This window comes from Muntiacus reevesi, chromosome 17 (assembly GCF_963930625.1).
Source record: "Muntiacus reevesi chromosome 17, mMunRee1.1, whole genome shotgun sequence".
Lineage (NCBI taxonomy): Eukaryota > Metazoa > Chordata > Mammalia > Artiodactyla > Cervidae > Muntiacus > Muntiacus reevesi.
In genome coordinates this window covers 21619531-21632225 of record NC_089265.1, presented here as the reverse complement: position 1 = coordinate 21632225, position 12695 = coordinate 21619531, and the positions used below count along the sequence as shown (strand labels likewise).

Sequence of the window (12695 nt, the reverse complement as noted above, 5' to 3'; positions counted from 1 at the left end):
GTATAGTTGAATTCATTTAAATTTCTAGCCTCAATGTATTAAACATTATAAAATAACACTGTAGGATTTTAATAAAAATATTATTTAAGAAATCATTTGTTAATAAAATTATATTTTAACAGTAATATAGGAATGGTTTTTGCTTCTTTTAGGACCCTATTCCTCAGACAGGTTTCCAAACCTCTAAATGTACTTTAAATATCTCTCTGACTTTAAATGTTCCTACTCAGTCCTGTTTTTACTAACTGGAAACAAGAGAAAGAAGATTGATTCATCAATGTCCTCTTTCCAAATTGCCTACATTAAATACATGAATTTCCACAAAGATCTTTGCTACTTTTAGGAATTGTGATCTTCCAGAGTGCACATTACTGACATGTGTCTTTTCAGGAAGGCTCTATCACACTAGTTGTTAAGTGTATTAAAATCACTGCCTGTGTCCCTTCTATTTAAGATTGTTTAATATTGCTTATCTCTGAAAGAGGCAAAGACATCATGATGGAGTTAAAGAACTTCCTTGCATTGCATTGTCCCCAGGCACATCTTTCCCTGCTCTGTGATAACTTGCTGGGTCCTAAGGAGGCAGCAAGTCTGCAGCTGTGATGGGCATGATCCTCCTCCCTTCCAAGACTCTGCAGGCTGCTGTGGTATGAATGTCACCTGTGCTGGAGGCACTGCTGGTGGCCAGGCATTCATGCTCTGTCTCCATGCTCTCAGCATCCACTTCAGTCTTCTCAGTCTCTGAAAAGGAATGTTGTAGAGAAATGCTTGCCCCAATTCTGCTCATCTGTGCTGTTCCATGTCCTGAGGACTTGTTGCTATTGTCTTGCTACTTCTGAATTGCTTTCTATATCATCTTGAGATTCCTAGCTTAATAGGAAAGTAAAAATGCAAACCTAAAGGGCCTGTACTGTGATTTTCCATAATGTTCAACACACCATTGATTCCTTCTTCATTCAGAAACCTGATGGTTTCTGTTGATTAATTCTACCAAGCAAGCTCTCACTAAGGTGGTCAGTGTCATCTCTTTTCCCAAGTAGGAAGGACTTTCCATCTACATATCCATGAATGCATTGAGTCTTAAGGGATTGCAACCCTTCCATTTCTGTTTTCTCACCACTCTCTCTTGTGCTATTAACACATGGGCATTCCGTCTCTGCTTCCTTTGTGGTGTTCCCTTTTTTTGAAGGTTGAGGTCATAGGACTCAATTTTAAGTCCTTTTCTCAATTTATACTCATTTCCCATTTGATCAGTTTTTCTGTTCCATGCTTTACATTTCATGAAATTGCTTGTAAATTGCCATCTCCAACATCCAGTGGACATTTGCACTGAAATATTTACTGGTTAATTGTAGTAGTTAACTTTTTATATCCTGTCACATCTTGCTCCACATTCTACTGGCAGAATTCCAGTTTTCTCCCTTTCATTGTAGCATTCAAACTGATATTCGTTTCTGCTACTAATTAGTGCTATTTTTAAAATAGTGAACATTTTATTATGAATTAACTGATTATTGATTTGGGGTTAATTTCTTTTTAAAAACTCAAAGCTACAAAAGTGACTGAATTAGTTACATTTACATCTAGGTCTTAAGAGCAACACACAACGTGGCTAAAGGAAGTGGATTTGATTCAAATCTGCAAATCAAAAAAAGGGGTCAAGGACTTGTAAAATAAATTGTTTAATCAAGTTGTGCATTCAGCTTGGCATTTTGTTTTAAAGAAAAAGACAAAGAATGTTTTTATAGTAAGAATTTAATGAAAAAGAAAAATTATAAACTGACTAAATTCAAAATTCATGCCAATCCCAAAGAAAGGCAGTGCCAAAGAATGCTCAAACCACCTCATAATTGCACTCATTTCAAACACTAGCAAAGTAATGCTCAAAATTCTCCAAGCCAGGAATCAACAGTAGGTGAACCATGAACTTCCAGATGTTCAAGCTGGTTTTAGAAAAGGCAGAGGAACCAGAGTTCAAGTTGCCAACATCTGTTGGATCATCAAAAAAGCAAGAGAATTCCAGAAAAACATCTATTTCTGCTTTATTGACTATGCTAAACCCTTTGACTGTGTAGATCACAACAAATTGTGGAAAATTCTTCAAGAGATGGGAATAGCAGACCACTTGATCTGCCTCCTGAAAAATCTGTATGCAGGTCAAGAAGCAACAGTTAGAACTGGACATGGAACAACAGACTGGTTCCAAATCAGGAAAGGAGTATGTCAAGGCTCTGTATCGTCACCCTGCTTATTTAACTTATATGCAGAGTACATCATGAGAAATACTGCACTAGATGAAGCACAAGCTGGAATCAAGATTGCCGGGAGAAATATAAATAACCTCAGATATGCAGATGGCACCACCTTTATGGCAGAAAGTGAAGAAAAACTAAAGAGCTTCTTGATAAAAGTGAAAGAGGAGAGTGAAAAAGTTGGCTTAAAGTTCAACATTCAGAAAACTAAGATCATGGCATCCAGTCCCATCACTTCATGACAAATAGATGGGGAAATAATGGAAAAAGTGAGAGGTTTTATTTTGGGGGGCTCCAAAATCACTGCAGATGGGGAGTGCAGCAATGAAATTGAAAGATACTTGCTCCTTGGAAGAAAACCTATGACCAACCTAGATAGCATATTAAAAAGCAGAGACATCACTTTGCCAACAAATGTCCATCTAGTCAAGGCTATGGTTTTTCCAGTGGTCATGTATGGATGTGAGAGTTGGACTATAAAGAAAGCTGAGCACCAAAGAATTGATACTTTTGAACTGTGGTGTTGGAGAAGACTCTTGAGAGTCCCTTGAACTGCAAGGAGATCGAATCAGTCCATCCTGAAGGAAATCAGTCCTGAATATTCATTGGAAGGACTGATGCTGAAGCTGAAACTCCAATACTTTAGCCACCTGATGTGAAGAACTGACTCATTTGAAAAGACTCTGATGCTGGGAAAGATTGAAGTTGGGAAGAGAAGGGGATGACAGAGGATGAGATGGTTGGATGGCATCACCTACTTAATGCACATGAGTTTGAGTGGACTTCAGGTGTTGGTGATGGACAGGGAGGCCTGGCGTGCTGCAGTCCACGGGGTCACAAAGAGTTGGACCCAACTGAGCAACTGAACTAAACTGAACTGAACTGATGTATTAACCCATGTTCAGTATTATGCCACTGTTATCTGTAGACCATCAGAAAATGAGAACTATGGTCCTGTAAATCATTGTTGAAGAATTCAAACCTTATGTATTAGAGCTTAAAAAGGAAACACAGAGAGTTGTGGCAGGATTTATCTTGGTGCAATTTAAACTGTCAGAATAGACTATGGAGTCACACCTCTGAGTTCTCTTTTGGGCTAAAGAAGATAATTAGATTGAGTTTTGGGTTTTTATTTCAAGCTGTCTTGACTCATGTAGATGAATATCTCCTTTTTGATTGAGATTTTTCCATGAGTGTATTTCATTTCCAGTGTAATAACACAAAAGAAGCATCGAAGCTGTGGCATTCTCTGATGCCCAGAGTAGAAGGGAAAAGCTTTTTCAGTGGAAACAAAAGAGAAGAGTGCAGAAAATGACAATTCTGCCCTATTAAAGATCTTATTTGTGGGAAGGTGCTGGGAACAACTGGATAAAGGCTGGCACAACCTGACATCTGCAGCATCACCAGACTCACCAGGTGCCAACCCCTTCCCTGATGACATGGAGGGTGGTGTTCTCCAGCCCTGGAGAACAGTGGTCATCACCATTGCCATCCTCCTAGAAACCAGGAATCACCAAACTCAGTGCTTTAGTGAAACTGAGTCCCAGGGCTACAGCTCAACAAGGATCTCCAAGCTGCCTTCCCTCTGCCTCTGCGGCTGGGATGGGCACCACAGATCTCCCTGTAACAGACCAACTGGCCCTGCCTGCCCAGCAGAAACCGACTCCAGGTCAAGAGCCTTGAACTTGAGTGCGGGTTCCACCAAGGAGAATCGGATAACCGGTCGACAGGAGCCTCAGGCCGGGGCAAGGCGCCGCTGGGGCCCCGGGAACTTGTGGGGTCCCAGGAACAGTGAGAAACTTCCTTTTCAGGTCAGACTGCCCAGGGGTGTCTTGCAGCCGCTTTGCTCAGAGCCTTTGATTTCTGCACCTGCACCTACGTCCATCCTCCCCTTCCTGAGAGGAGATTTTAGCCAGAGCAGTTTACACTGGTGCCCGTTTATGCTGCAACTGATGGTTGGAAATCTGAGCATGTTGTGGTGTATTTTCAGATTCAGGGTTGTTTCTGGGGAAAGGACTGATTCGGGGAAATTTGAAAGGCATCTACAGTCTGGAAGGACATCTACCTGATATTGGGACCCTCCAGTGGGAAGACTTGAGGACAAGACTGAGACTTCAAGGAACCTCTTGAAAGGGAAAGTGATTTCATTTCATTTAAATGGTTAATTTCTCCAGCAATGATCAAGTAGTTGAAAAATATTTTTAAATGTATAGGTAAGTCTTAAACTCACACCAAGTTTAAATATTTTCCTTAAGCCAAAACAAAACTTTAACGTTCTGGCTTCAGTGGAAGCAGAATCATCTGCAATGTGTTCAAAATTACTTCTTTGTTCATCTTAATTCAATTGAACAAAAGCTGTAGTCGACAAACTTATGACCCAGTAACTACCTTAAATAATTTCAATTTTCAAAATCTTTCTTTCTTCTCATTTCTTTTAACCTAGGATCATATGTTAAGCTTTTAAATTTATACATAGTTTTCCACTGGAAAGTTTTACTAGCTTTTTAAAAATGTCATTTTATACAGATAAGTTGCTTTAAAATTCATAATCAAGATTTTTTTTTATTTCAACATAATGTAGGTTTACACTTAATATATCATTTTCTACTTAATAAGCATCTTACATGTCAAATGCACGGATTGCATGGTGACTTGATGCCCACTAAATGTCCCAGTGTGCTTGGGACAGTCATGAGATTATTTCATTTGCTAGTAAAATTTAAAAATGTGTAGATATGCTTTGTACAATATTAGAAAAGATTTCTGCTGCTAAGTCGCTTCAGTCATGTCTGACCCTGTGTGACCCCAGAGGCGGCAGCCCACCATGCTCCTCCATTCCTGGGATTCTCCAGGCAAGAATACTGGAGTGGGTTGCCATTTCCTTCTCCAATGCATGCATACCTGCTAAGTTGCTTCAGTCGTGTCCAAGTCTATGCTACCCCATTGGCAGCAGCCCACCAGACTCCTCTGTCCACAGGATTCTCTAGGCAAGAATACTGGAGTGGGTTGCCATTTCCGTCTCCATAGAAAAGATGAACCTATTCTAATTTGCAGAGGTAGAATTTTTGCATTAAAATTAGAGTTGAGCAAGGCACAGATATGGCATAATCATTCTTAGGGTAGACATGAAATATTGGCAAAACCTTTGTATACACCTGTCACAGTAACAACTCTCAGAATTATGTTTAATGTGTCCCTGATGCTTTATGTAATCTACTCATTTATGATAACCTTTTAAGTTGTTATATTAACATTATATAAAGCACATGAGATGGTATATTGAATGGAGTACAGTATTCTCATTACCCCTACTTTATTTTCAGTTGGACAATAATGGTTTTACAATGTTTTCTTGATTTCTGCTTGTACAACAATGTAAATCAACTATAAATACACATATATCCTCTCCCATACTCCTATTTTAAAGCTGAGAAAGCTGTAGTATAGGACAGGAAAGCCAACTGGACCAAATAGTGCAGGAAGTTGAAGGAAGACTAAAGAGATGCCCAGATAACAAATATACTGGTCACATAAGAAGACAAGAGTAACCCCCCCCCCCACACACACACACAAAATGCAGCAAGATCGTCATTTTCAAACAGTTTAACTGGTAAACTGTTTTAAGCTTATCATTATGATTATTATCATTATTACACTTACACTTTTATTGACACCCCCAAGGACCAGCAGTATCCTACCATTGTGCAGGATGCTGGGTGGGAATAAGAAATGGAGACTTGCTCCTGCTCTGGGGAGTCAATTCCTCCCCATTTAAGGGACTGTCAGTTAGAAGGTCCTGATGGAGGATGTGTGTGGGGGAGGGGAGTTTAAAACTAAAAAGCAAGGCCTTGATCTTCTTTTTTTTTTTCTTTTAGTTCTACCAGTTTATTGTTACCAACCCATCTCCCTCCACCCTCATGCACGCATTCTCAGTCATGTAACCCCATGGACTGCAGTCCACCAGGCTCCCCTGTCCACGGACTTTTCCAGGCGAGAACACTGAGTGGGTTGCCATTTCCTTCTCTAGGAACGACTTGATCTTGAAAACTACAGACTGTAGGAAATTCTTAAAATAATAAAAGTTGAAATATGGTGAATGAAATGTATAAATTGCTGGAATCTTTGTTGATCAATTTTTGTAAATGAACCCTGGCTTGTTACTGTGGGAACTTGGATGTAACTCAGTAATGATATTTTCTGTGCAGCACATTGACATATTGATTATTAAACTCCTTCTTAGAAAATCATACTGTTCGAAGATAGAGAACATGCTTATTTTCAGTAATTAACCTCCTGTTCAAATCTCAGCCAAACATAGGTCCACGGTGCTGAATAAAAGATATGGTGGGTCTGCATGACATGCTTCAACATATTTCAAATGGTCAAATATCGAAGTTTTGGCTTAGCTTCTGGTTCAAGAAGGTGGAGTAGAAGGACGTGCACTCATCCCCTGCAAGAGCACCGAAATCGCAACAAACTGTTGAAAACCATCCACCGGAGGGCTCTGGAGCCCACCCAAAAAAGATACCCCATGTCCAAAGACAAAAAAGAAATCACAATGAGATGGTAGAAGGGGCACAAGCACAATAAAAATAAATCCCATACCTGCCAGTTGGGAAACTAACAAACTGGAGAACAGTACTACCAAAAAAGTTCTCTCACTGTTGTGAAGGATCTAAGACTCACGTCAGTCATCCGGGTCTGCAGATCCAGCAAAGGGACTGGGAATCCCCAGGCAATCTGACTCTGAAGGCCGGGGAGATTTGATTGCAAGACTTCCACAAGACTATGGGAGAGAATCCATTCTCAAAGGGGACAAACAAAATCTTGCGAGCACCAAGACCCAGGGGACCTGAGCAGCAGTGACCCCACCGGAGGCTGGACCAGACCTCCCTGCTAAGGTTGGAGTCTCCCGTGGAGGTGGGTCAGCAGTGGCTTGCCTGGGGACAAGGGCACAGGCAGCAGCAATCCTGGAAGCTGCCCCTTGGGGTGAGTCCCCTTGGAGGTTGCAGAAAATCACACTTCATTCATGAACAATGTTTCTCGTGACTTTAGTATGAGAAGGGTAACAGTTGACTTCTGAACTCTTTGTTGGGTTTTGGTCTTTCAGTAGCAATGCAGAAGCTCCAGGAGGTAACATCACCAGCAAGTATGGACAAAGAACTTTACTGAAAAGAGAACTAGGTTATTCAGAAGCGTGTTATTTAGCCTCCATATGTTTGAATTTTTAACAATTTTTTTCCTGTAATTGAGATCTAACCTTACTGCACTGTGGTCAGAAAAGATGACTGGAATGATTTCAATTTTTTTGAATTTTCCAAGACCAGATTTATGGCCCAGGATGTGATCTATTCTGGAGAAGGTTCCGTGTGCGCTTGAGAAAAAGGTGAAGTTGATTGTTTTGGGGTGAAATGTCCTATAGATATCAACTAGGTCTAGCTGGTCCATTGTATCATTTAAGGTTTGTGTTTCCTTATTGATTTTCTGTTTAGTTGATCTATCCATAGTTGTGAGTGGGGTATTAAAGTCTCCCACTATTATTGTGTTACTATTAATTTCCTCTTTCATACTTGTTAGCGTTTGCCGTACATATTGCGGTGCTCCTATGTTGGGTGCATATATATTTGTAATTGTTATATCTTCTTCTTGGATTGATCCTTTGATCATTATGTAGTGTCCTTCTTTGTCTCTTTTCACATCCTTTATTTGAAAGTCTATTTTATCTGATATGAGTATTGCGACTCCTGCTTTCTTTTGGTCTCTGAATAAACTCAAAATGGATTAAAGATCTAAATGTAAGACCAGAAACTATAAAACTCCTAGAGGAGAACATAGGCAAAACACTCTCTGACATAAATCACAGCAAGATCTTCTATGACCCACCTCCCAGAATATTGGAAATAAAAGCAAAAATAAACAAATGGGACCTAATGAAAATTAAAAGCTTTTGCACAACAAAGGAAACTATAAGTAAGGTGAAAAGACAGCCCTCAGATTGGGAGAAAATAATAGCAAATGAGGAAACAGACAAAGGATTAATCTCAAAAATATACAAGCAACTCCTGAAGCTCAATTCCAGAAAAATAAATGACCCAATCAAAAAATGGGCCAAAGAACTAAACAGACATTTCTCCAAAGAAGACATACAGATGGCTAACAAACACATGAAAAGATGCTCCACATCGCTCATTATCAGAGAAATGCAAATCAAAACCACAATGAGGTACCATTACACGCCAGTCAGGATGGCTGCTATCCAAAAGTCTACAAGCAATAAATGCTGGAGAGGGTGTGGAGAAAAGGGAACCCTCTTACACTGTTGGTGGGAATGCAAACTAGTACAGCCACTATGGAGAACAGTGTGGAGATTTCTTAAAAAACTGGAAATAGAACTACCATATGACCCAGCAATCCCACTTCTGGGCATACACACTGAGGAATCCAGATCTGAAAGAGGCACGTGCACCCCAATGTTCATCGCAGCACTGTTTATAATAGCCGGGACATGGAAGCAACCTAGATGCCCATCAGCAGATGAATGGATAAGGAAGCTGTGGTACATATACACCATGGAATATTACTCAGCCGTTAAAAAGAATTCATTTGAACCAGTTCTAATGAGATGGATGAAACTGGAGCCCATTATACAGAGTGAGGTAAGCCAGAAAGATAAAGAACATTACAGTATACTAACACATATATACGGAATTTAGAAAGATGGTAACGATGGCCCTATACGCAGGGCAGAAGAAGAGACGCAGAAGTACAGAACAGACTTTTGAACTCTGTGGGAGAAGGGGAGGGTGGGATGTTTCGAAGGAACAGCATGTATATTATCAGTGGTGAAACAGACCACCAGCCCAGGTGGGAGGCATGAGTCAAGTGCTCGGGCCTGTTGGGCTGGGAAGATCCAGAGGAATCGGGTGGAGAGGGAGGTGGGATGGGAGACCGGGATGGGGAATTCGTGTAACTCTATGGCTGATTCACATCAATGTATGACAAAACCCACTGAAAAATAAAAAAAAAAGAAAAAAAAAAAAAGAAAAGAGAACTAGGATCCAACCCGGGACAGCCCAGGACTGGAGGGCAGAAACATGCACTTCACAGCGCCTGCTCTTTCTTTCCTGCCTCTGCATGTGTTTGATTTTCTGCATTGATATGAGATCTCTATGCTTTCCCTATTATTCATATTTGTATTACAACAAAGCATTTTCTACTAATTCCTCTTTCTCAAAGAGTTTTTTCTGAACTCATAGGAGTGCTTTCTAGAGATATGAAACCCAGAAATTGGAATGCTCTTCGCATACAGCAAAGGACAGTTCTCACACTGAAAGCCTATGGAACTAGCACCCAAGGTGAAAAGAAAACACCTTTGCCGGGGGCCTAGGACTTTCCAGTGTCGCCTTCCAGTCACCGTCTCAGGCAAGCTCTCCAGTCTCCTCCCTGCGGGCAGCCATCTGTGATCCTCACAGTCCTGATGATTTCTGCCAGGAGCGCTTGATGCTTCTTGTGTGACTGAACTCACTGAATCCAAACAGTAATCCTGTGAAAACTACCCATATTTTCCCCATATTAAAGATGAGGAAACTAACCTTGTAGTGTTTGTGATACGTTTCAGGGTAACACTACTAGTAAATAGCAGGGCTGGGATTCAGAGGTTTTGGAATTTCTAGAACTCTCCTCTCACTTGGGCTCTCTTCCTGTGGCTCCCACTCTGACTACACCGTGCAGCTAGAAGAAATCAGCACAGAGCGGAGCTCCTGTGATGGAGGCAGTGAAGGCGCTGTGTAAGGGGGTGAACTGCTCAGTCCTGAGGAGGCAGGGCTGAGGAGAAGGTGGGAGACAGAGGAATAGGAGTCAGGAGCGGCCATCAACACCGCATGTCATCAGCTTTCCAGCAGGAGGGGACTGCTTCCCTCAGACATGTATATCAACCATTCTGTAATGAGTGGGTATAGATTAGTTATGCCTGTGACATCAAGACTCACCATTTTTTACAATTTCATAATATACTTCCTACCTTTTTTCTTTTTGGCACCCTCCACAACTTATAGGATCTTAGTTCCTCAACCAAGTCGCCCTGGAGGGAAAACTCAGAGTCGTAAAAACTGCACCCATAGAAAATTCCCAGAATTTCACATTTTAACAAACATTTCTTGGAAAGGGATAGAACTGTTCCACAGTATAAAATGAACAAATGCTGATTTATGATAGATACATAGACAAAATAAGGATTTAGGTTATCAAAATTAAAGAAACTCAAGGAGTTTACTTTGAAAAGTATTTAAAAAATAAATTAAAATTTTAATGAAATAGAAAGGGGAATATTTTTTCTAACTTTTAATGCAATGTAAACATACACATCTTTTATAGGAAAATATAAAATATTGAGAATAAATAATACAAACTAAAAAAAAATAAATAAGATCAGGGCAGTCATTGCTTATGGATTGATATCCCTGCCTTGAATACTTTTATATCCACTTGCTAATTACTACTGACATGTATTGGCTTAGCTAATTCAATAAATTTGGTGGCTAAAGCAGAATTCAGAGTCTTCTGCAATGAACACAGGTGATATACAAGGATGATGTGGCATCTAATTCAGTGAGAGTCATGTCAAGGTGAGATCTGGTCTCCATCCATCATTCTTAACCTGTCTTGCAAGCTGGTTGATGAAGAGAAGGATCTCATGATTTCCAGTCTGACGATTTCCCAGGCACAGTCGCTGTATCCCTTCTCTTGCAGGTAGACATGAATTCCCTGGAAGTACCTCTTCACGGCCAGTGTGGGGCCTGTCCTTCCGAGGGCAGAGTCTTCCTCTCCCATCACCTGCCCCAGGCAGACATCCAGGTCGTCCAGCTGCTGATGGAGTCCAGTGCGGAGCTGCTCCAGGAGGGTGGTGTCCCAGGCAGCAGAGGAGCGCTCTGTGTGGAAGAGGTTGAAGCTCTGCTGGAGCATCTCATGGAGCACAGAGATGGCCTGGGTCTCCTGCAGCTGGCCTCCCTCCACCATCTCCTGGGGGAAAGCAAAGTCCATTCTGTCCTGCAGACAGAAGCGAGGGGAGAGTCTCCTCATTTGGCCCAGGAGCCTGAGGGTCTTCCTGCCAACCAGCACGTGGTTCTGAGACAGGTCACAGCCCAGGGATCCTCCCGGGCCGTAGCTGACCAGCACCAGGGCCGTCAGTAGAGAGAGCACGAAGGCCATGGGGAAGATGAGGCTGCTGCTGCTGGCCTGACTGGGATGGTGTCTGGTGGGACCTTGAGGTAGGTTCTCTGATGCCAGGCTTTCTAAGCAAGGCCATTAAATAGGGAACATGGTAGTTTTCATTTTCTAATTGTTTCTGTACACTTTTACTTCCCTTTTTGGTTTTCTGTTATGTATTTTCAATACAGTCAAAGAAATTTTTTCTATCTAGACTATTAATTTTGTCTTCTCCTACTAACTTCGGATGTGCCCATCCAAATGGATATTTCTCAATCAAATTAGAAAGGTCTTTGTCTTAAGTGAGAATCGATGTACATTTGAATTTACACATGCTATTGCCTTGTCTCTCATGCATAAATGTTGCTCTCCTGTCTTCCATGAACATATTTTTGGCTTGATCTTAGGCTCCATTTTTTCTGTCCTACTTGACATAGGAAGCCAGGCTCTGTCAGCTCTATGGTTTTCATATTGATAAGGGATTCTACCAGATCGCCCTGGTAGTTAAGCTCTTTAAAACAAAGGATGGGTTTTCTTTAGTGTTTGATTTAGAGAGGAGGCTGATTATGATCAGTCCATGTACTCCTCCCACATTTCTCTTCCTTCTAGAACACATTCCTGCAGATCCCTGCCCTTCAGGGAACCACGAGGGCAGGTCTATGACAGACGTGACCCTTTCTTTCCACCGTTTTCTTACTGGAGAACTGTCGTCCTCCACAGACTGGGCCAATACCCCACCAGAATCCTGGTTCTTCTCAGGGAACATGGGTGAGGAGACTCTCATTCCAGGATAATTGTATTTCCCCAGCAGCACCTCACTCACAAGGGAGAGATCACATGGAGCCACAGCCTGTCCTCGGGAGTGACAGAGTCCCTTGATCACCTGCTGGCCTCTCTCCCTGAGGGCAATCTCACCACATCCCAAGGACTCAAGAATCTCCTTTCTGTGCAGGGCTTATTTATTTGTTGGGAAAATACATTGTCTTCCTGAAACCCCACCCTCTCGCCTGGAGTGGTTGTGTGAAGGACCCTACTTCTGCGTGGTGACCTTCTTTTCTCCTGACCTGTTTCCCCAGGTGTCCAAAGTGTCAGCAGTGCTCAGAAACTGAGAGCAAAAGTGTGCTTGTGCAAGTGGTGGAGGAGTTTCCAACTGCAGTTATTTTACTTGTAGTAGATAAATAAGATTTACTTTGCCAGGTATAGTTTTTATTATTCAGCTCTTACTTAAACTCTTCAACA

The 12695-nt window shown here is 41.5% G+C and overlaps 1 protein-coding gene across 1 annotated transcript; it reads right to left on the bottom strand.

Annotated features, from left to right (window-relative positions):
• Positions 1 to 10871: 10871 nt before the first annotated feature.
• Positions 10872 to 11459, bottom strand: LOC136148406 (interferon omega-1-like). Its single transcript, XM_065907936.1, has one exon. It carries the CDS (start codon positions 11457 to 11459, stop codon positions 10872 to 10874), a length of 588 nt encoding a protein of 195 aa, XP_065764008.1.
• Positions 11460 to 12695: the final 1236 nt, after the last annotated feature.

Excerpts from the sequence above, each read along its gene's own strand:
- LOC136148406 (XM_065907936.1), bottom strand. The coding sequence starts at position 11,459 with ATGGCCTTCGTGCTCTCTCTACTGACGGCCCTGGTGCTGGTCAGCTAC.